This window comes from Argopecten irradians, chromosome 1, assembly GCF_041381155.1.
Source record: "Argopecten irradians isolate NY chromosome 1, Ai_NY, whole genome shotgun sequence".
NCBI lineage: Eukaryota > Metazoa > Mollusca > Bivalvia > Pectinida > Pectinidae > Argopecten > Argopecten irradians.
This window is the reverse complement of record NC_091134.1, coordinates 65,755,598-65,781,848: the sequence shown is the minus strand read 5'-3', so window position 1 is coordinate 65,781,848 and position 26,251 is coordinate 65,755,598. Positions and strand designations below refer to the sequence as shown.

Genomic DNA, 26,251 nt, shown 5'->3' with positions numbered 1-26,251 from the left:
AGGCTTCTGGTTTTTGGCCACATGATCAGGTTTTAACAGAATTTTATGCTGGACAAGATCAGTATAACCAAGTGACGGGTTGTCAGGGGTAACAAAAATATCAGAATGTTCAGCCAAAAGTTCAATCAATCTAGATTTTTCCTGGTCTGACAAATTATCAGAGATATCAAAGTATGACTGAAATTTATCTCTATCTACAGAGTTATCTACCCTTACAGTATCTATACAGTCTTTCTGTAACTTTGAGCTATTTGTTTCACATGGTGAAGTAGTAGTCACATGATTACACAAAAATACTTCAGGAGTACATTTGTCACTTTGAAATTGATTACCTTTACATTTCTCACAAAACACAAGAAACTTTGTCAAAATTATTTGTATGCAGACTTTGACAACTATGGGTACCATGGCAGCATTTGGAACAATTATTTACATGACAACATTTGGCATCATTATTTACACAACATTTGGCATCATTATTTACACAACATTTGAAAGAATGAGGAAAAGTATGCATATTGTCATCAAAAACATCTTTGTCAACATTGTTAACATATTTGGCAACATTGGTATGACCTGTAGTAACATCAATTCTGTTTAAGTCAATATGGGGTATGGTATGAACACAAGTATTAAAAACATCATTGTCAGCATTGTGAACACATTTGGCAACATTGTTTTGACTAGCATTAGCAACATATCTGTTTAAGTCAACATTATGACAACATTTGGCAACATTTGGTAAAGTATGTATACTTTGGTCTGAAAAACCTTTGTCAACATCATGAATACATCTGACAACATTGGTTTGGCTAGCAGCAGCATCAACTCTGTTTAAGTCAACATCAGGACAACATTTGGCAACATTAGGTAAAGTATGTATACTTTGGTCTGAAAAACCTTTGTCAACATCATGAATACATCTGACAACATTGGTTTGGCTAGCAGCAGCATCAACTCTGTTTAAGTCAACATCAGGACAACATTTGGCAACATTAGGTAAAGTATGTATACTTTGGTCTGAAAAACCTTTGTCAACATCATGAATACATCTGACAACATTGGTTTGGCTAGCAGCAGCATCAACTCTGTTTAAGTCAACATCAGGACAACATTTGGCAACATTAGGTAAAGTATGTACAACATCATCAAAAACATCATTGTCAACCTTCGACTGACATTGGGCATTGGAAACACCTATACAACAATGCTTGTCAACATTTGTACAAAAAATTTCATTGGATATTGTATTTACAGATGCATTTGTCTCATTGGGATTTACTGTATGTACTACATCTTTGTTTAGAACTTTACCCCGATATATAGTCACAGGTTTACTGGTGGGGTTTAAAATCTGAACAGGTACCATACCCTTGTGATTGACAGTAGCAACACTTCTGGCTAATAATAATCCAGATTTGTTTAGTTTTACAGTACCTTTACAAATACCTTGTAAACCACACAATACAGAAGTTTGCACAAACATACGACATTCACTGTTAGCAGCTACAACACATCGCTTGCTAGCAACTAGATTATTTTTCTCTGAAAAATATGTAAAGTTTGAAAAATCTAGTACAACTTTGTGTTCTGTCAAATATGGAATCCCTAGCAACAAAGGATGTGAGCACTGAGGAATAATGTAAACATTGACACTATGTCTTCCTTGTGGAGTTTTCATGATGACATCTGCCTGACCAATGACTTGGACGGTCTGTGAATTTGGTAACACAATATTAGGATTTGACAGTGAATTAATAGATGATTTACACTTGTTAGGACAGTTAGGTACAGACTCATACATTTGGGATGACATGATATTAATCTCACTGCCAGAGTCAATAAGAGCACCTATTTCATGAACATTGTCAAATTTAACTGGCATATACATAAACCTATTTTTGTTCTCCCGAGATTCCGCGTCTACAGATGTATATGACTGAGTAGTACTAAATGCCTCAAAGTCAGAGGTTGAGTCACTGTCTATTTTGGTACAATTGGAAAAGGTGGCGGCACCTCGAATACTGGATGTCCCGGAGAGTTGGGCCGCTGGATGTTGTTCCTCACCGGGGCTAGGTAGTTTAACTGACCACAAGTGATGGCTGTATGTCCATACATGCTGCAGAGCTGACACATTGTCATAGGAGAAGGAACTCCATTACCGTTCCAATTACAGTTGAACTGTTTGTGGCCCTCACCACCACACCGGAAACATACAAATTTGGTGGTGTCAGAATGTGGACTGGTGTATCGGTCTGGAGCGCGCGAGCGGTGTCTCATACTACTGGAGTCATTTACATTTCCCCTTGTTGAAGAGCGTCCCCTTGACAAAACTTCTACCAAGTCAGAAAGTTGATTGACAACAGAATTCAGTTCTGAAATATTCGATGGCTGCTGTACATGGGAAACAGTGGTGGGTTCTTTACGACAACCATATAAAGACCCCATCTGTGCTGCAGTTAATGCTGCTCGGCTGTCTTTAGGCTGACTGGCCCCTACGAAGCGCTGCAAATCTTCTGGTAAAGCAGAAATAAATTTTGACAGAATTTCTAGGTCGGACTTGCCTATGCGGTGTCCTCTTTCTACCAATCTGGCATAGAAGTCCTCTAATGATTCATGGATTGATAGTGACATGCTGATAAAGTTCTGATTTTCAAGGAGGAGCGCAGGACTACAGGCTGACAACTGTGTGTATTCAGTTTGAAAGAGTTCACTTACTTCCAACCATGACTTGTCATGTAGATTTAAAGAATTGAACCAAGTTCTTGCTGGGCCTTGTAGTAGTAGGTGGAATAGTGGCACTCGTTTATCGGGTGATGATCCATCCCCATGCAAAGAATACAGTTGAGAATACGACTCAAATTCATGGAGAAACTTTAAACCATTTTCATGCGACAGTCCTGAAAATTTCTTGCATTTAGAAATATCCATTTTGAAAACAGTGGCCTCGCTAGTATTGGACGGACGAGACAAATTTTTCGAAGTCAAATTATCAAACTCATCTCTAAAATAATGTTCATTTAAAAAGGAATCAGGTAGGATATCCTCGTCATCAGAGTATAAAATTGTTGATGATAAATCAGATGTATCCACAGAAGACATGTCAAATAACAGGTGAAGAGTGTCATGAATTCAACGACAGGTGCGCGTTTGTGTAATTTCGCGCCAAAAAGCACATGGTCACATTCATCGTGATATGGCATCAGTTCAATTCACAAGGCAATCAAATGTATTTATAGGCATAGTTCATCAAAAATGTCAATAATGCAGTGAGAGGTACGTTTGCTTACACTGGAACCACGGATTCTCCACCATGTCATGGAATATGTTTTGTTAGATGATGGTTTTTGATGAGCGATGATGAACACAGCATGTCGGCTTCCATTTTTTATTCACAACTCATTTTTCTCTCCTCCTGAGAGGAGAGTTACATAATATATTGCATAACATAATAATTAAGGTTATCTCCCTTAGACCGATATCTCAGCATCTCCAGCACACCCATATCATATACATATATATATCAGACAGTTACAATCTTATAATTTTGTAACAAGTTTAGTTTTAAAAAACATATGAACACAGTATCAATTGACGCACTTCACGCTTTTATTACATGCACCCGGTGCATGCGTGTTTGTAAATTGCATACATGTACATGTACGCCATTATACCTGTAGCTCCATGTCGGACACAGTCAATTAAATGTATAGTTTGTTTTCCGTTGAAATAATCCACTTCGAGGCCAAACATACAATAAAAGATTCAGATTGACATGAAGATACATTCTCTTATGCTTAGTACTCCATTCTGTAAAATAAAATCGTAACATACAGTAGAATTAGGCCTAGCCTATGCCTAATGTTGTTACTAGTCAAGGTGGAATTTTTAAAAATAAATATAAAACGTATTCACTATTCAATGGCTCCAGATGCTTAATGAATGTTATTCAACTATTTCCTACTCTCTTACCATGTTTACGTCGAAAATTTAAAAGTTTATACTGTAGTCATCAGCTGGAAGTCATCATCATCTTTGATAGAAACCGAAACAATCAACGTCGTCTGTCACATTTTGTGGTTACGCTTCAAACTCAGGTCACCAAAGCGTTTGTTTCAGAGTGCCAGGAAGACGAAGCGTTTTGGTAACATAGATGATAACGTTATCTAAAACTAAACGTGCAATATAGTTTTTTCTATAAACTACTTCCGGAAAAATCGTGCAATATAGTTTTTTTATCAGTGATCACGTTGCATGTTTTTGACCAATGAGAAGTGACAAATATCCAGAAAAATAATAATATACAAATATAGCATTTTGGTGAGGTCGATACATGGTTATATCGACCAAAGAAAAAATATTGACCGAGGATGTAGTCCGAGGTCGATATTTTTTCTGTGGTCGATATAACCATGTATTGACCGAAATCAAAATGCTATAATTGTTTTATTATTTTTTCTGAAATTGTTACATTTTGAAATGAGTGTGAAACTAAATGAGCATCGCATTTTAAATTCTGCTTCGTGATGACAGTTACAATCCTATGACTTTGTAACAAGTATAATTCAAAAACAACATATTAAAACAGTATCAATTGATGCACTTCAAGCTTTTATTACATGAACCCGGTGCATGCGTGTTTGTAAATTGCATACATGTACATGTACTCCATTATACATGTAGCTCCATGTCTTAAGGACAGTCAATTAAATGTATAGTTTGTTCTCCGTTGAAATAATACACTTCGACGTCAAACATATATTAACAGATTCAGATTGACATTAAGATACATTATCTTATGCTTAGTACTCCATTCCGTAAAATGAAAGTCGTATACATACAGTAGGATTAGCCTAGGCCTAATGTTGTAAGTAGCCTAGGTGTAATTTTAAAAATAAATATCAAACGTATTCACTATTCAATGGCTCCAGACGCTTAATGTATGTTATTCGATTGTTTCCTACTCTCCTATACCGTGTTTATATTGAAACTTTAAAAGTTTAAACTGTAGTCATCAGCTGGAAGTCGTCATCATCTTTGTTAGAAACCTAAACAATCAACGTCGTCGGACACATTTTGTGGTTACGCTTCAAACTAAGGTCATCAAAGCGTTTGTTTCAAAGCGCCAGGAACACTAAGCGTTTTGGTAACGTCGACGATAACGTTATCTAAAAATAACCGTGCAATATACTTTTTCTATAAACTACTTCCGGAAAAATCGTGCAATATAGTTTTTTATCGGTGATCACGTGGCGTGTTTTTGACCAATGAGAAGTGACAAAAAATCCAGAAAAATAATAATAACTGGTAACATCACAAAAACCAAGTAATGAAACTGGTAACATCACAGAATCCAGATAATATACACTGATAACATCACAGAAACCAGGCAATATACACTGGTAACATCACAGAAACCAGGCAATATACACTGGTAACATCACAGAAACCAGGCAATATTAACTGGTAACATCACAGAAATAAGGCAATATACACTGGTAACATCACAGAAACCAGGCAATATTAACTGGTAACATCACAGAAATAAGGCAATATACACTGGTAACATCACAGAAATAAGGCAATATTAACTGGTAATATCACAGATACCAAGTAATGAAACTGATAACATCACAGAAATAAGGCAATATACATTGGTAACATCACAGAAACCAAGTAATAAAACTCGTAACATCACAGAAACCAGGCAATATACACTGGTAACATCACAGAAACCAAGTATAGAAACTGGTAACATCACAGAAATCATGCAATATAAACTAGTAATATCACAGAAAACAAGCAATGAAACTGGTAACATCACAGAAACCAGGCAATATACACTAGTAACATCACAGAAACCAGGTAATATACACTAGTAAAATCAAAGAAACCAGGCAATATACATTGGTAACATCACAGAACCCAAGTAACGAAACTCGTAACATCACAGAAACCATGCAATATACACTGGTAACATCACAGAATCCAGGCAATATACACTGGTAACATAACAGAAACCAGGCAATGTACACTAGTAAAATCAAAGAAAACAGGCAATATTAACTGGTAACATCACAGAAACCAGGCAATATACACATGTAACATCACAGAAACCAGGCAATATACACTAGTAAAATCAAAGAAACCAGGCAATATTAACTGGTAACATCACAGAAACCAGGCAATATACATTGGTAACATCACAGAATCCAGACAGTATGCACTGGTAACATCATAGAAACCAGGCAATATACACTGGTAACATCACAGAATCCAGGCAATATACACTGGTAACATCACAGAAACCAGGCAATATACACTGGTAAAATCACAGAAACCAGGCAATATGCACTAGTAAAATCAAAGAAACCAGGCAATATTAACTGGTAACATCACAGAAACCAGGCAATATACACTGGTAACATCACAGAACCCAGACAGTATACACAGGCAATATACACTGGTAAAATCACAGAAACCAGGCAATATACACATGTAACATCACAGAAACCAGGCAATATACACATGTAACATCACAGAAACCAGGTAATATACACTACTAAAATCAAAGAAACCAGGCAATATACATTGGTAACATCACAGAAACCAGACAGTATACACTGGTAACATCACAGAAACCAGGCAATATATACTGGTAACATCACGGAAAGCAGGCAATATACACATGTAACATCACAGAAACAAGAAATAAGTAATGAAACTGGTAACATCAATTTTGCATATTTCACAGACAACATTTAGAAAGAGTTGCTGAAATATATTTTAACTTGCAATGCAGCATTCATGACTTGAAATCAGACTACAAATATTTGTAAGACATAATGTCTCTGCCTCCACATGCCATATGGAATGGACACGTCGTACTGGATTGACACGCAATACTGGACGGACACGTCATACTGGATGGACACGTCGTACCTGGATGGACATGTCATACTGAACATGCCATACTGGATGAACGTGTCATACTGGACGGACACGTCCTACTGGATGGACACGCCATACTGGATAGACAAGCAATGCTGGATAGACACGCCATACTGGACGGACATGCTATACTGGATGGACATGCCATAATGGACGGATGCGCCATACTGGACGGACACGCTGTACCGGACGGACACGCCATACTTAACAGACATGCCATACTGGACGGACACGCCATACTGGACGGACGGGCCATACTGGACAGACATGTCGTACTGAACAGACACGCCATACTGAACAGACACGCCATACTGGACGGACATGCCATACTGGACAGTGTGAGACAGCATATATAGACACAGGTAACACTATATCTCCCCTCATGCCATGAACGGGCAAACAAATTAAAGTATCATAAAAAAGTTGTTGAGCTTGAAAAAGCAAAATCAATTTCCATTCAAAATAGTCTTAGTTAGTAAGGGATATTAACAATAGAGATACAAAAAGTCCTTAACATCACATAGGTTGTAGGTTTTCCTATTACATGTATATACCTACATTGTATAAAATAAAACACTTCATTTCATGAGATACACATTTTTGTGTAAATTTGCAAGTTCAAATGTAAATAAAATATTTCACAAATAATTGTATTAAAATAATTTACAATATACTAATATACCTAACAGCACTTGATAGCTAATAAAAGTTTTTGTGAATGTTTTTAAATTCATATAGCAAAATATATTATACACAAACATTAGTGGATAAGTCAGACTGTAGCAATCTGTTGTGATCCAAACACTGTTTACACCAGGATAGAACAACACACAGTATCCTGTCATGTCCGTCTCTCATGTAGATGTGCCAGAACATCACTTAGTCTAGAGCAACACACAGTATCCCGTCATGTCCGTCTCTCATGTCGATGTGCTAGAACATCACTTAGTCTAGAACAACACACAGTATCCTGTCATGTCCGTCTCTCATGTCGATGTGCTAGAACATCACTTAGTCTAGAGCAACACACAGTATCCCGTCATGTCCGTCTCTCATGTAGATGTGCCAGAACATCACTGAGTCTAGAGCAACACACAGTATCCCGTCATGTCCATTTTTCATGTCGATGTGCCAGAACATCACTTAGTCTAGAGCAACACACAGTATCCCGTCATGTCTGTCTCTCATGTAGATGTGCCAGAACATCACTTAGTCTAGAGCAACACACAGTATCCCGTCATGTCTGTCTCTCATGTAGATGTGCTAGAACATCACTTAGTCTAGAGCAACACACAGTATCCCGTCATGTCTGTCTCTCATGTAGATGTGCTAGAACATCACTTAGTCTAGAGCAACACACAGTATCCCGTCATGTCCGTCTCTCATGTAGATGTGCCAGAACATCACTTAGTCTAGAGCAACACACAGTATCCCGTCATGTCCGTCTCTCATGTAGATGTGCCAGAACATCACTTAGTCTAGAGCAACACACAGTATCCCGTCATGTCTGTCTCTCATGTAGATGTGCCAGAACATCACTTAGTCTAGAGCAACACACAGTATCCTGTCATGTCTGTCTCTCATGTCGATGTGCTAGAACATCACTTAGTCTAGAGCAACACACAGTATCCCGTCATGTCCGTCTCTCATGTAGATGTGCCAGAACATCACTTAGTCTAGAGCAACACACAGTATCCCGTCATGTCTGTCTCTCATGTCGATGTGCTAGAACATCACTTAGTCTAGAGCAACACACAGTATCCCGTCATGTCCGTCTCTCATGTAGATGTGCCAGAACATCACTTAGTCTGGAGCAACACACAGTATCCCGTCATGTCTGTCTCTCATGTCGATGTGCTAGAACATCACTTAGTCTAGAACATCACACAGTATCCCGTCATGTCCGTCTCTCATGTAGATGTGCCAGAACATCACTTAGTCTAGAGCAACACACAGTATCCGGTCATGTCAGTCTCTCATGTAGATGTGCCAGAACATCACTTAGTCTAGAGCAACACACAGTATCCCGTCATGTCAGTCTCTCATGTAGATGTGCCAGAACATCACTTAGTCTAGAGCAACACACAGTATCCCGTCATGTCTGTCTCTCATGTCGATGTGCTAGAACATCACTTAGTCTAGAACATCACACAGTATCCGGTCATGTCAGTCTCTCATGTAGATGTGCCAGAACATCACTTAGTCTAGAGCAACACACAGTATCCCATCATGTCCGTCTCTCATGTAGATGTGCCAGACTTTTCTCTCTGCTTCCTCCCAGTCACAGTTCAGTGGTAGCATGACAGTTAGGAAGGAGCGTGGTCCCTTTCCTAGTCCAGGTAATAGTCCTATGAGATGGCCGTTAGAGTCAAAATGATGAAGTGTTTCTCGTGGACACATTTCTGAGGCCACTGATACCAGGACACCACCTGCAGAAAGAGACACAGTCAGTTCAATATAAACTAAAATATGTTTGTTACCTCCTCTCGTGTAGAAAATGCACCATGCGATACATTAGGGAAACGGGTGGTCCATTCAACATCAGAATCAACAATCACTGTTGGTCTATCAAACAGAACAAACCTGACTATTCGGTTGACAGACATTTCAACTTACCCTCGCCATAATTGGAAAGATATGCAAGTGATTGCAATTGAGCACTGTTCCTACTAGACACAAACCAAGCGTCAATCGAGAGAGAGATTCTGTATTACCTATCTACAGACCCCTATTCCAAAGGCATATATAAATTACAAATTGATTTCAATTGATCACTCGCTTTTTAATTACTAATCCCTACTTCCAGCATTTTTCCATTCTTTTCTACGCTTTATTGATCCTTTGCATATGCTGCCCCATAAAAGGCGACAAAATTTAGGATTTTTGCTCCTTGCATACACCTGGAAGAGAGGCGACTAAACTTGTATCCTATGCAAATGAGCACTACATATAAATTTTGTCACACATTTGACGTCACACATGGCACGTTTTCCAGTAACCGCTCATATCGTACTGTTCTACTCAACATCATGGCTACATGTTGGTACTACTTCAGAGAAAATTGCTGAATGGTACCATTACCAAAACAGATGTAGCTTTTGTTTATGCTGTGAAGCTATGGTATCACACACAGCACAGATTGATTATTATTACATTAATAATTACTACGAAAACAATGTACTACTCACCATGTGAGCTGATGAAGCAGACGTCCTTGGCGGTGCCGGACACCTCTACACACATGGTCATCTCTATAAACTCCATGTCCTCACTGATTAACACACAAAATGACACATCTGTATCCAATAAGCCTGCTATTCTTAGCATTACTGCTGATAGATAATGCCTCATAGCTACAAGGTAGCAGTATAATGAAATTGTTCTGACAACATTTAAAGAGTAGTATGCAAGGTTTTCATAAAGCTTGTACCAGGTATTCAGTTGTATTTGTCATATATCCAGGAGCATTGCTTGCAGCTAATGGTAAAATAATTTATCGCGTAACATATTTTCAAAAAATTGAGCACGAAAATATGGGAATCAAAACTATCAATTCAATTTCCTATGAAAAATAAAATTAGTTGTTTGACAAACTCTATACGTAAGTACTGTACAAATAGTATTTAATATTACCACAGTGGGACCTCCACCACAACCAAATGTGTATCCATAGCAATAGCCACCTGGTTGTACTTCCCAGAGTCCTTCACAATCTCCTTTTCACCAATCACCTTCAAGTTGTGGACATTATCACTGCAGTCCACTCCATTTGGCAGTGAAGGTGTGATTCTGTGTATAATAACCAGGGTATCACATTGGATATGGTACAAATCAAGAGGACTGGGGCATGTATATACTCATCTTAATAACAGTTAACCTGGTATGTCATTACCAAAATAATTCTCAGTAATATACATCAAAACTTAGTACATTGATCAACAGATATTAATCTTTCTGATATGACGACAGATTAAATATAAAGAAAGTAAATATAATTTTCTTTCTGCAGAATACAAGCACAAGGAGTCTAATATAGATGTCAACACATTGATACAAAAGTACATGACAACAGATAATATCATGCCAACAAAGAAGATGCTCTATCTGTGTATTATAAATGTATATGTAAATAATTATTTTGTTCATCAGAAGATCCCTTGTCTTAAAATCCTGTTTAGACTTTTTAAAAGGCAGATATTTGACTGAAAGCACGACTACTCTAATATAGTCAGAATCAGAAGGAATGTTTAAATCTATTGTCAGTGTTGGAAGATACTCAGACTAGCCTGTCATATTGTCTATTGTCAGTGTTAGAAGAAACTCAGGCTAGCCTGTCATATTGTCTTTTGTCAGTGTTAGAGGAAACTCAGGCTAGCCTGTCATATTGTCTTTTGTCAGTGTTGATAGACTGTCATATAATCTGAGGTTATTGTTTGAACCAGAGAAGTTAGGCTTCTTTTATTATTAGAATGATTATACATCTATAGCCAGGCTAGATGAACTTCTAGTTTTAAAGGGACAATTCACTCAGGCTAATTCTTTTACATAACCAAGAAGCAAAATATGGCATAAATGTATTGTTCTACATTTCTAATGAAACATATAACATAAAATATTGACAAATTCTACGTCATTATTTAGTATTTTAATTGATTCTGTTGTAATTACAAATTGTTGATCAATACGATTAAGCCGTACAATATGTACGCTGTACCCATACCAGAGCAAAAGTCACGCATGTCAAACAAATGAACTATATAACCACTGAGGAGGTGATAAAATGATTTTTTAGGCAAGACAATTCACCTAGTAAGGTAAACACACTACTGTCAGAGCGATTTGAGCAGTTCTAGACAAAAGTTTCATTGCTCTACGTGCAAGGGACAGGGTTCGGCATACAAGATGTTCGACCACAACGTGTAATGGCGGACAGCGAGCGAGTTTGAACATTTCATACGCATTTCACCACCATGGGCTTTTCTGGCATATCACAGTAAAACCGGCTGATCTAATTTCCATTAGAACTGGGTTTTTTCCCCGATATATGTACAAATTTAAATATTCTCTTAGACTGAATTGTCCCTTTAATGTATAGCTGAACCAGTGTTCTTTTTCAACCTTTTTCTTAGCTTACAAAAGTTTCTTACGTGTCAGTTAGTAGCACTTCCAAAGGGAGACAATTTATGGCATCAGCAAATATGAGTTTTTCCAAGGACACCATGATAATAAGGTTGCGACAGATAGTCATTTTGTTTACATAGACAATATGTTCTATGACCATACCATCTCCATTTAGGCCTCGGACCAGGCTACAATAAGAAAATAAAAACATATCATTAAATAAGCATATAACTCAGACAAATGTTGAATACTCAATGACAGTGGTACAGGACCAAGATTTAAACCTATCATGAATTAACTACATTTAGGTATATATCACATGATAAGCTGAGAGATGTTGTTTGAAGCAATTAGTATCCACATCTCAGGTCATATTATTGGAGACTGAACATGAATCATTATGATTACCCTATTAATGGTATGATATTTAACAATGCCTTGAAAATGGTGTGCAGGCTGTACTGGTTTACAAGGATAAAAGGTTTATTTTCTTCAGAAGACAGTGAACTTGGTCTGCCTGAAATGTCAGTCCAGTTAGCCATAGATAGGACAGTTGCTATGTAATTGTCACTATATGTGGTTCAGTATGGCAATAAGCTTAAAAAGGGTGACAGTTGTATGCTGTCTCTGGAAATATTTCCATGCTGAGCCTGATGATAAGAAATCTCTAAACAAAACATTGGGTTGATGTACTAAACTTAGGACCTTATGGAGAGACCACTCTGTACATTGTTTACTAGTTTGGCTCAGCAAAATTCCATTCTATAACTATACTTTGAGGCAATAGTGCCCTCGAAACAAGGTCATCATACATTGACACTTTTATGTATGATACCCATTTTCCTGATCATCATACATTGACACTTTTATGTAGGATACCCATTTTCTTGACCATCATAATTTTCCCATTTTCCTGACCATCATACACTGACCCTTTTATGTAGGATTTACCCATTTTCCTGACCATCATGATTTACCCATTTTCCTGACCATCATACATTCACGCTTTTATGTAGGATTTACCCATTTTCCTGACCATCATTATTTACCCATTTTCCTGACCATCATACATTCACACTTTTATGTAGGATTTACCCATTTTCCTGGTTAACGTAATACACCAAGTTTCTGTACACCTGTGGAATGCCACATTCTTGCTTAACATCTGATAGGTCCACTCTGTCAAATTCCTCTCCATATTTGTCAAAGTAGGTTACATATCTGCAAGTTAATATGGTATTAGATAGTATTGATCAAATGACTTTCCTGATGAGCTAGCCTAACACAAACCTCTTTTCATGTTACCGTACAGCCGGTGATTTTTGTGGGTCAACATTTTTGCAATTTGATCTAAAAACGAAAAAATTAGATTTTGGCGGTTTAATTCTTAAATAATAATGTTTTCAGGATCATAGTGATATCTAACTGTCTAATATGGGATTCTGCTCATGAAAAAGTTCCATCATTGCTAAGCATTATAATACAAAGACTAAAATAAGGACATGTGTATTTATTTTGTATGTGACTTTGTATGCGAAGACATGTTTTGTCATTCTAGGGGCCTGAACAGTAGAAACATTTTAGTACAAACTTGTCACAAACCTGTTAGAGTCATAGAGAGGCACAATGTCGGCGTGAGGCATATTAGGAATAGGAGTTGTCAAGTTATTTGAATACTCCTCCCCGGTATAAAATTGGCCGTAGTTACGGACACAGACTTTGGGTTCCAGGAAAGTTTCCAAACTGGAGCAGTCCAAAAACTTATATAAAATTAAGAAAAATCATATTTAAATGAGACATAAAATTATTGCAAAAGTCAATATGACACATCTAAGACCTCAATTTCAGTCAATACGGTCTTACCTAAGCCTAATATGACACATCTAAGACCTCAATTTCAGTCAATATGGTCTTACCTAGGCCTAATATGACACATCTAAGACCTCTATTTCAGTCTATATGGTCTTACCTAGGCCTAATATGACACATCTGAGACCTCCAATTTGGTCAATACGGTCTTACCTAAGCCTAATATGACATATCTAAGACCTCCAATTATGTCAATATGGTCTTACCTAAGTCTAATATGACACATCTAAGACCTCTATTTCAGCCAATATGGTGTTACCTAAGCCTAATATGACACAGCCAAGACCTCAATTTCAGTCAATATGGTCTTACCTAGGCCTAATATGACACGTCCAAGACCTCCATTTCAGTCAATATGGTCTTACCTAGGCCTTATATGACATATCCAAGACCTCAATTACAGTCAATATGGTGTTATCTAGGACTAATATGACACATCTAAGACCTCCACTTCAGTCAATATGGTGTTACCTAGGCCTAATATGACACATCTAAGACTTCAATTTCAGTCAATATGGTCTTACCTTAGCCTAATATGACATATATAAGACCTCTATTTCAGTCAATATAGTCTTACCTAGACCAAATATGACACATCTACGACCTCCATTTCAGTCAATATGGTCTTACCTAGGCCTAATATGACACATCCAAGACCTCTATTTCAGTCAATATGGTCTTACCTAGGCCTAATATGACACATCTAAGACCTCCATTTCAGTCAATATGGTCTTACCTAGGCCTAATATGACACATCTAAGACCTCCATTTCAGTCAATATGGTCTTACCTTGGCCTAATATGACACATCTAAGACCTCCATTTCAGTCAATATGGTCTTACCTTGGCCTAATATGACACATCTAAGACCTCCATTTCAGTCAATATGGTCTTACCTAGGCCCAATATGACACATCTAAGACCTCCATTTCAGTCAATATGGTCTTACCTTGGCCTAATATGACACATCTAAGACCTCCATTTCAGTCAATATGGTGTTACCTAGGCCTATTATGACACATCTAAGACTTCTATTTCAGTCAATATGGTCTTGCCTAAGCCTAATATGACACATCCAAGACCTCTATTTCAGTCAATATAGTCTTACCTAGGCCTAATATGACACATTCAAGACCTCTATTTCAGTCAATATGGTCTTACCTAGGCCTAATATGACACATCTAAGACCTCCATTTCAGTCAATATGGTCTTACCTAGGCCTAATATGACACATCTAAGACGTCCATTTCAGTCAATATGGTCTTACCTTGGCCTAATATGACACATCTAAGACCTCCATTTCAGTCTATATGGTGTTATCTAGGACTAATATGACACATCTAAGACCTCCACTTCAGTCCATATGGTGTTACCTAGGCCTAATATGACACATCTAAGACCTCCATTTCAGTCAATATGGTCTTACCTAAGCCTAATATGACACATCCAAGACCTGCATTTCAGTCAATATGGTCTTACCTAGGCCTAATATGACACATCTAAGACCTCCATTTCAGTCAAAATGGTCTTACCTAGGCCTAATATGACACATCTAAGACCTCTATTTCAGTCAATATGGTCTTACCTAGGCCTAATATGACACATCTAAGACCTCCATTTCAGTCAAAATGGTCTTACCTAGGCCTAATATGACACATCTAAGACCTCTATTTCAGTCAATATGGTCTTACCTAGGCCTAATATGACACATCTAAGACCTCCATTTCAGTCAATATGGTCTTACCTAGGCCTAATATGACACATCCAAGACCTCTATTTCAGTCAATATGGTCTTACCTAGGCCTAATATGACACATCTAAGACCTCCGTTTCAGTCAAAATGGTCTTACCTAGGCCTAATATGACACATCTAAGACCTCCATTTCAGTCAATATGGTCTTACCTTGGCCTAATATGACACATATAAGACATCCATTTCAGTCTATATGGTCTTACCTTGGCCTAATATGACACATCTAAGACCTCCATTTCAGTCAATATGGTCTTACCTTGGCCTAATATGACACATCTAAGACCTCCATTTCAGTCAATATGGTCTTACCTAGGCCTAATATGACACATCTAAGACCTCCATTTCAGTCAATATGGTCTTACCTAGGCCTAATATGACACATCTAAGACCTCCATTTCAGTCAATATGGTCTTACCTTGGCCTAATATGACACATATAAGACATCCATTTCAGTCAATATGGTCTTGCCTAAGCCTAATATGACACATCCAAGACCTCTATTTCAGTCAATATAGTCTTACCTAGGCCTAATATGACACATTCAAGACCTCTATTTCAGTCAATATGGTCTTACCTAGGCCTAATATGACACATCTAAGACCTCCATTTCAGTCAATATGGTCTTACCTTGGCCTAATATGACACATCTAAGACCTCCATTTCAGCCTATATGGTCTTACCTAGGCCTAATATGACACATCTAAGACCTCCATTTCAGTCAATATGGTGTTACCTTGGCCTATTATGACACATCTAAGACCTCCATTTCAGTCAATATGGTGTTACCTTGGCCTAACATGACACATCTAAGACCTCCATTTCAGTCAATATGGTCTTACCTAGGCCTAATATGACACATTTAAGAACTCAATTACAGTCAATATGGTCTTACCTAGGCCTAATATGACACATCTAAGACCTCCACTTCAGTCAATATGGTCTTACCTTGGCCTAATATGACACATCTAAGACCTCCATTTCAGTCAATATGGTGTTACCTAGGCCTATTATGACACATCTAAGACTTCTATTTCAGTCAATATGGTCTTGCCTAAGCCTAATATGACACATCTAAGACCTCCATTTCAGTCAATATGGTGTTACCTTGGCCTAACATGACACATCTAAGACCTCTATTTCAGTCAATATAGTCTTACCTAGGCCTAATATGACACATTCAAGACCTCTATTTCAGTCAATATGGTCTTACCTAGGACTAATATGACACATCTAAGACGTCCATTTCAGTCAATATGGTCTTACCTTGGCCTAATATGACACATCTAAGACCTCCATTTCAGTCTATATGGTGTTATCTAGGACTAATATGACACATCTAAGACCTCCACTTCAGTCCATATGGTGTTACCTAGGCCTAATATGACACATCTAAGACCTCCATTTCAGTCAATATGGTCTTACCTAAGCCTAATATAACACATCCAAGACCTGCATTTCAGTCAATATGGTCTTACCTAGGCCTAATATGACACATCTAAGACCTCCATTTCAGTCAAAATGGTCTTACCTAGGCCTAATATGACACATCTAAGACCTCTATTTCAGTCAATATGGTCTTACCTAGGCCTAATATGACACATCTAAGACCTCCATTTCAGTCAATATGGTCTTACCTAGGCCTAATATGACACATCTAAGACCTCTATTTCAGTCAATATGGTCTTACCTAGGCCTAATATGACACATCTAAGACCTCCATTTCAGTCTATATGGTCTTACCTAGGCCTAATATGACACATCCAAGACCTCTATTTCAGTCAATATGGTCTTACCTAGGCCTAATATGACACATCTAAGACCTCTGTTTCAGTCAAAATGGTCTTACCTAGGCCTAATATGACACATCTAAGACCTCCATTTCAGTCAATATGGTCTTACCTTGGCCTAATATGACACATATAAGACATCCATTTCAGTCTATATGGTCTTACCTTGGCCTAATATGACACATCTAAGACCTCCATTTCAGTCAATATGGTCTTACCTTGGCCTAATATGACACATCTAAGACCTTCATTTCAGTCAATATGGTCTTACCTAGGCCTAATATGACACATCTAAGACCTCCATTTCAGTCAATATGGTCTTAACTTGGCCTAATATGACACATCTAAGACCTCCATTTCAGTCAATATGGTGTTACCTAGGCCTATTATGACACATCTAAGACTTCTATTTCAGTCAATATGGTCTTGCCTAAGCCTAATATGACACATCCAAGACCTCTATTTCAGTCAATATAGTCTTACCTAGGCCTAATATGACACATTCAAGACCTCTATTTCAGTCAATATGGTCTTACCTAAGCCTAATATGACACATCTAAGACCTCCATTTCAGTCAAAATGGTCTTACCTAGGCCTAATATGACACATCTAAGACCTCTATTTCAGTCAATATGGTCTTACCTAGGCCTAATATGACACATCTAAGACCTCCATTTCAGTCAATATGGTCTTACCTAGGCCTAATATGACACATCCAAGACCTCTATTTCAGTCAATATGGTCTTACCTAGGCCTAATATGACACATCTAAGACCTCCGTTTCAGTCAAAATGGTCTTACCTAGGCCTAATATGACACATCTAAGACCTCCATTTCAGTCAATATGGTCTTACCTTGGCCTAATATGACACATCTAAGACCTCCATTTCAGTCTATATGGTCTTACCTTGGCCTAATATGACACATCTAAGACCTCCATTTCAGTCAATATGGTCTTACCTTGGCCTAATATGACACATCTAAGACCTCCATTTCAGTCAATATGGTCTTACCTAGGCCCAATATGACACATCTAAGACCTCCATTTCAGTCAATATGGTCTTACCTTGGCCTAATATGACACATCTAAGACCTCCATTTCAGTCAATATGGTGTTACCTAGGCCTATTATGACACATCTAAGACTTCTATTTCAGTCAATATGGTCTTGCCTAAGCCTAATATGACACATCCAAGACCTCTATTTCAGTCAATATAGTCTTACCTAGGCCTAATATGACACATTCAAGACCTCTATTTCAGTCAATATGGTCTTACCTAGGCCTAATATGACACATCTAAGACGTCCATTTCAGTCAATATGGTCTTACCTTGGCCTAATATGACACATCTAAGACCTCCATTTCAGTCTATATGGTGTTATCTAGGACTAATATGACACATCTAAGACCTCCACTTCAGTCCATATGGTGTTACCTAGACCTAATATGACACATCTAAGACCTCCATTTCAGTCAATATGGTCTTACCTAAGCCTAATATGACACATCCAAGACCTGCATTTCAGTCAATATGGTCTTACCTAGGCCTAATATGACACATCTAAGACCTCCATTTCAGTCAAAATGGTCTTACCTAGGCCTAATATGACACATCTAAGACCTCTATTTCAGTCAATATGGTCTTACCTAGGCCTAATATGACACATCTAAGACCTCCATTTCAGTCAATATGGTGTTACCTAGGCCTAATATGACACATCTAAGACCTCCTTTTCAGTCAAAATGGTCTTACCTAGGCCTAATATGACACATCTAAGACCTCTATTTCAGTCAATATGGTCTTACCTAGGCCTAATATGACACATCTAAGACCTCCATTTCAGTCAATATGGTGTTATCTAGGACTAATATGACACATCTAAGACCTCCACTTCAGTCCATATGGTGTTACCTAGACCTAATATGACACATCTAAGACCTCCATTTCAGTCAATATGGTCTTACCTAAGCCTAATATGACACATCCAAGACCTGCATTTCAGTCAATATGGTCTTACCTAGGCCTAATATGACACATCTAAGACCTCCATTTCAGTCAAAATGGTCTTACCTAGGCCTAATATGACACATCTAAGACCTCTATTTCAGTCAATATGGTCTTACCTAGGCCTAATATGACACATCTAAGACCTCCATTTCAGTCAATATGGTGTTACCTAGGCCTAATATGACACATCTAAGACCTCCTTTTCAGTCAAAATGGTCTTACCTAGGCCTAATATGACACATCTAAGACCTCTATTTCAGTCAATATGGTCTTACCTAGGCCTAATATGACACATCTAAGACCTCCATTTCAGTCAATATGGTCTTACCTAGGCCTAATATGACACATCCAAGACCTCTATTTCAGTCAATATGGTCTTACCTAGGCCTAATATGACACATCTAAGACCTCCATTTCAGTCAATATGGTGTTACCTAGGCCTATTATGACACATCTAAGACTTCTATTTCAGTCAATATGGTCTTGCCTAAGCCTAATATGACACATCCAAGACCTCTATTTCAGTCAATATAGTCTTACCTAGGCCTAATATGACACATTCAAGACCTCTATTTCAGTCAATATGGTGTTACCTAGGCCTAATATGACACATCTAAGACCTCCTTTTCAGTCAAAATGGTCTTACCTAGGCCTAATATGACACATCTAAGACCTCTATTTCAGTCAATATGGTCTTACCTAGGCCTAATATGACACATCTAAGACCTCCATTTCAGTCAATATGGTCTTACCTAGGCCTAATATGACACATCCAAGACCTCTATTTCAGTCAATATGGTCTTACCTAGGCCTAATATGACACATCTAAGACCTCCATTTCAGTCAATATGGTGTTACCTAGGCCTATTATGACACATCCAAGACCTCTATTTCAGTCAATATGGTCTTACCTAGGCCTAATATGACACATCTAAGACCTCCGTTTCAGTCAAAATGGTCTTACCTAGGCCTAATATGACACATCTAAGACCTCCATTTCAGTCAATATGGTCTTACCTTGGCCTAATATGACACATATAAGACATCCATTTCAGTCTATATGGTCTTACCTTGGCCTAATATGACACATCTAAGACCTCCATTTCAGTCAATATGGTCTTACCTTGGCCTAATATGACACATCTAAGACCTCCATTTCAGTCAATATGGTCTTACCTAGGCCTAATATGACACATCTAAGACCTCCATTTCAGTCAATATGGTCTTACCTTGGCCTAATATGACACATCTAAGACCTCCATTTCAGTCAATATGGTGTTACCTAGGCCTATTATGACACATCTAAGACCTCTATTTCAGTCAATATGGTCTTGCCTAAGCCTAATATGACACATCCAAGACCTCTTTTTCAGTCAATATGGTCTTACCTAGGCCTAATATGACACATCTAAGACCTCCATTTCAGCCTATATGGTCTTACCTTGGCCTAATATGACACATCTAAGACCTCCATTTCAGCCTATATGGTCTTACCTAGGCCTAATATGACACATCTAAGACCTCCATTTCCGTCAATATGGTGTTACCTTGGCCTATTATGACACATCTAAGACCTCCATTTCAGTCAATATGGTGTTACCTTGGCCTAACATGACACATCTAAGACCTCCATTTCAGTCAATATGGTCTTACCTAGGCCTAATATGACACATTTAAGAACTCCATTACAGTCAATATGGTCTTACCTAGGCCTAATATGACACATCTAAGACCTCCACTTCAGTCAATATGGTCTTACCTAGGCCTAATATGACACATCCAAGACCTCTATTTCAGTCAAAATAGTCTTACCTAGGCCTAATATGACACATCTAAGACCTCCATTTCAGTCAATATGGTCTTACCTAGGCCTAATATGACACATCCAAGACCTCTATTTCAGTCAACATAGTCTTACCTAGGCCTAATATGACACATCTAAGACCTCCATTTCAGTCAATATTGTGTTACCTAGGCCTAATATGACACATCCAAGACCTCTATTTCAGTCAAAATAGTCTTACATAGGCCTAATATGACACATCTAAGACCTCCATTTCAGTCAATATGGTGTTACCTAGGCCTAATATGACACATCTAAGACCTCCATTTCAGTCAATATGGTGTTACCTAGGCCTAATATGACACATCCAAGACCTCCATTTCAGTCAATATGGTGTAACCTAGGCCTAATATGACACATCTAAGAGCTCCATTTCAGTCAATATGGTCTTACCTTGGCCTAATATGACACATCTAAGACCTCCATTTCAGACAATATGGTGTAACCTAAGCCTAATATGACACATCCAAGACCTCCATTTCAGTCAATATGGTCTTACCTAGGCCTAATATGACACATCTAAGACCTCCATTTCAGTCAATATGGTGTTACCTAGGCCTAATATGACACATCTAAGACCTCCATTTCAGTCAATATGGTCTTACCTTGGTCTTACATGACACATCCAAGACCTCCATTTCAATCAATATGGTCTTACCTAGGCCTAATATGACACATCTAAGACCTCCATTTCAGTCAATATGGTGTTACCTAGGCCTAATATGACACATCTAAGACCTCCATTTCAGTGAATATGGTGTAACCTAGGCCTAATATGACAAATCCAAGACCTCCACTTCAGTCAATATGGTGTTTTATCGCACCTCGGACAGAATTGTCCCCAAATGATTGGCGGTGAGCCGTCACGTGGATACCCCCTAATACTTTATAGGGGGTCAGTAAATTTTATTATGGTGCAATATGGCGGCTGTCGCCCTCGCTTCAAAATTTTAACACATTCCCTTCAACTAAATATACCATTTCTTTACTGTAAAAATATATTTTACTTATCATTTTTTATGTAAAATTCATTTAAAATCGTTTAATACTTCAAATAAAATGAAACGCATTTTTTAAATACGAGTTGCTTCTCCTACGCCAGTTTGAAAGTTGATGACGCCGTGAAAGTCAAACGTAAGAATTCAAGCGTTTTCTTGACGGCGACCATAAACAAATGGAGGGGTTCGTATCTTTAGATCTATCAACCCTCACTCTACAGCTAATTTATCGACATTACTTTAAGAGATCATATCAGCGATAATGCAGAGATGATCATGAGTCTGCCCTATAAATGTTGGATGGATGTTTGTGTCACTTTTGTTTGTGATGCTTTCAATATACAACCAGTCTGATGTTGCATTGAGGTAGGCCTATTGTCCACTAGGAATGTCGATGTATTGTCGAATTATTGTTGATTTATGAATTACTCAGTATTGTTCTTCAGGTTCCTTATACAGTTATTTGCAGATTCCAGAAAGAAATACATAAATAAATATGAAGGCCTAATGTAGGCCAAATATATGGTCTTACCTAGGCCTAATATGACACATCCAAAACCTCCATTTCAGTCAGCTATGGTCTTACACCTTGGCCTATATATGACACATCTAAGACCTCCATTTCAGTCAATATGGTCTTACCTAGGCCTATATGACACATCTAAGACCTCCATTTCAGTCAATATGGTCTTACCTAGGCCTTATATGACACATCAGACCTCCATCTTCAGTCAATATGACCTGGCCTAATATGACACATCAAGACCTCTTTCAGTCAATATGGTCTTACCTAGGCCTAATACAATGACTCTTTCAGACTCTGCATACATCTGAGACCTCCACTTCAGTCAATATGGTCTTACCTAGGCCTATATGACACATCTAAGACCTCCATTCAGTCAATATGGTCTTACCTAGGCCTTACATGACATATCTAAGACCTCCATTTCAGTCAATATGGTGTTATCTAGGCCTAATATGACACATCCAAGACCTCTATTTCAGTCAATATGGTCTTACCTAGGCCTAATATGACACATCTAAGACCTCCATTTCAGTCAATATGGTCTTACCTAGGCCTAATATGACACATCCAAGACCTCCATTTCAGTCAATATGGTCTTACCTTGGCCTAATATGACACATCTAAGACCTCCATTTCAGTCAATATGGTCTTACCTAGGCCTTACATGACATATCTAAGACCTCCATTTCAGTCAATATGGTCTGACCTGATAAGACACATCTGAGACATTTTTTACCACTTTCTCCATGGTCAATATTTCATTTTGATCTTGTCAAAGTGCCACTCACCACAAAACACCTGTCCGTATCTGCCTGATTGGGTTGGATGAACACTGGGATGACTATAGTACTAGAACAACAAGCCGGATATTTCAGTGTGCAGGTAAAGGGAGGAGATGAGAACTTCGCACGGTCTCCAATCTTTTTGCTGAACTGGACTTGTACATGGCATCGAATATTCTGTACAAAAACAACAAAAGGATCATAAAAGAATTTACAACAAGCAAATTTGTGGAATTTATGTCCCCGGCTTTCGTCATTCAAAGGGGCATAACTCTGCCAAATAAGGTTCTATGAAAGTGCCGATTGAATTCGGCCAAGGCCTGAGACATTTAACCATGTTACCAAGTTTGAGAAAATCTGGTAATATTTGCAAGAGGTATTGAACGCAAACAAATAGAAATGATGTTTTTCGTTAATCAAAGGGCCATAAGTCAGCCAAATAGGGTCCAATGAAAGTGCTGAGCGAACTCATTTGAGCCCTCGGCACATTTAACCATGTGATTAAGTAACAAAAAAATCACTAAAGATTTTTTGCAGTTGTTGCAGACAGACAGACGGACGGAAGGCCAGACCCAAATTAATAATAAAAATTATAGCAGTTACTGTATACAGCAATCACAAAGACAATTCACATAGAAAGTGGAATTTAAAGTTTTGAGTCAATGGCTTAAATGCTTTCAAGGTCAACATTTTTAACAAGCTTACATTCAGTACTGCAAACAAAACACATCCCCTGCTGTCAATTGTATTTTCTAATCTATAACAAGTTATTATTATTGCTTAGTTATGCTATCATTGTATGAAGTTTGAACAAATTCTGTTCATGTATTCTCAAGTTATCACCCGGAAACTAATATTTTGTGAAACAATTTATTTTTAGCAGCAGTGACCTTTGCAATTGACCTTTTGATCCCAAATTCAAACCCATGCTGTTTCACCTCCTATGCTATCATTGTATGAAGTTTTAACAAATTCTGTTGATTTGTTCTCAAGTTATTGCCCGGAAACCAATTTTTTTAAACAATCTTTTTTTAGTAAGTAACCTTTGTAGTTGACATTTTGACCCCCAATTCAATCCCAAGCTGTATTTTCCCATATGCTACTACATGTATTGTGCAAAATTTGATAAAAATTCATCAATTCCTTCTCAAGTTAACATCTGGAAACCAAATCAGGACAGACAGACAGACATGAACAAACACTATAGTCCCCTCCAGTTCCACTGGCAGTTGACGATTTATGATGCCAGTGATATAGGTCTGACTCAAATCAGGACAGGAATGTGTATCTTCCCTGGTCTTGGTGTCCAACAGGAATGTACATCTTCCCTGGTCTTGGTGTCCAACAGGAATGTACATCTTCCCTGGTCATGGTGTCCAACAGGAATGTACATCTTCCCTGGTCATGGTGTCCAACAGGAATGTGAATTTTCCCTGGTCGTAGTGTCCAACAGGAATGTAAATCTTCCCTGGTCGTAGTATCCAACAGGAATGTACATCTTCCCTGGTCGTGGTGTCCAACCAGAAAGTACATCTTCCCTGGTCATGGTGTCCAACAGGAATGTACATTTTCCCTAGTCGTAGTGTCCAACAGGAATGTACATCTTCCCTGGTCGTGGTGTCCAACAGGAATGTACATTTTCCCTGGTCATAGTGTCCAACAGGAATGTGTATCTTCCCTGGTCGTAGTGTCCAACAGGAATGTACATCTTTCCTGGTCATGGTGTCCAACAGGAAAGTACATCTTCCCTGGTGGTGGTGTCAAACAGGAATGTGTATCTTTCCTGGTCGTGGTGTCAAACAGGAATGTGTATCTTCCCTGGTCGTGGTGTCAAACAGGAATGTGTATCTTTCCTGGTTAATATGTTAGTATGCCTGGATTGATGGTTATTATTTCTAAAACATACTTTGAACCTTTTCCACTTAGTTGATATGTTAGTATGCCTGGATCAAATTGGCCACCACATAAAAATACTATACATCTGGTGTCAGATGGTGGAATAAACTATCATATGTTGCTAAACCTGAATATCTGAAGGTACTGCATTTAGTGTCGTGCTTAGACCTTTTGCATCAGCCAATCATTGTGATGCATTTTTAATGGGACTTAATATATATTGTTATGTATGACACTAAATACATGTTGTTATTAGATAAGGGAGATAACTCCTATAGCTTTATTATCAATACATCCTATAAAGGTCATATCATTAATCTAGGTTATAGAACTTTCTAGAATATTATCATGTATAAACAAATATGTTTGTAAACATGTTGATTATAAGTAGAGATCTAGAATGATCTATTTCCAGAAAGTTTTATGTGTTTGTTTGTTTACTGTTAAATATTTCTAGAAATAGAAGGTTCTCCAATATTCTTGAACTAGGGTTTAGCTATATATACTCCAACTGTCCAAAGCTAATCAGAACTGTAATGAGACCTGTAATGAGACATATCAAGAATTGTACAGTGCCATATTAGATTCTATTGGGAGAGCTATTGTGACTTTATCTGTGGATTATTACAACATTTTGTGTGGATTTATTCATATTGCCTGGAACTTTACAAATCATCTGTGGACATTCATTTTCCTCTTGGATTTGTGATTATTGT

The 26,251-nt window shown here is 37.9% G+C and overlaps 1 protein-coding gene across 2 annotated transcripts in view; it reads right to left on the bottom strand.

Annotated features, from left to right (window-relative positions):
* Positions 1-4,590: 4,590 nt before the first annotated feature.
* Positions 4,591-26,251, bottom strand: part of LOC138305751 (uncharacterized) — an 86,794-nt gene continuing 65,133 nt past the window's right edge. For both annotated transcript variants that reach the window (XM_069246029.1, XM_069246034.1), the window contains exons 13-19: positions 23,646-23,816; positions 13,675-13,832; positions 13,168-13,293; positions 12,099-12,260; positions 10,585-10,740; positions 10,140-10,222; positions 4,591-9,380 (exon numbers count right to left, since the gene is read on the bottom strand). In XM_069246029.1, the coding sequence (XP_069102130.1) occupies positions 9,151-9,380; positions 10,140-10,222; positions 10,585-10,740; positions 12,099-12,260; positions 13,168-13,293; positions 13,675-13,832; positions 23,646-23,816 (1,086 nt within the window). In that variant the 3' untranslated portion in view covers positions 4,591-9,150. The remainder of the gene's footprint in view (positions 9,381-10,139; positions 10,223-10,584; positions 10,741-12,098; positions 12,261-13,167; positions 13,294-13,674; positions 13,833-23,645; positions 23,817-26,251) is intronic.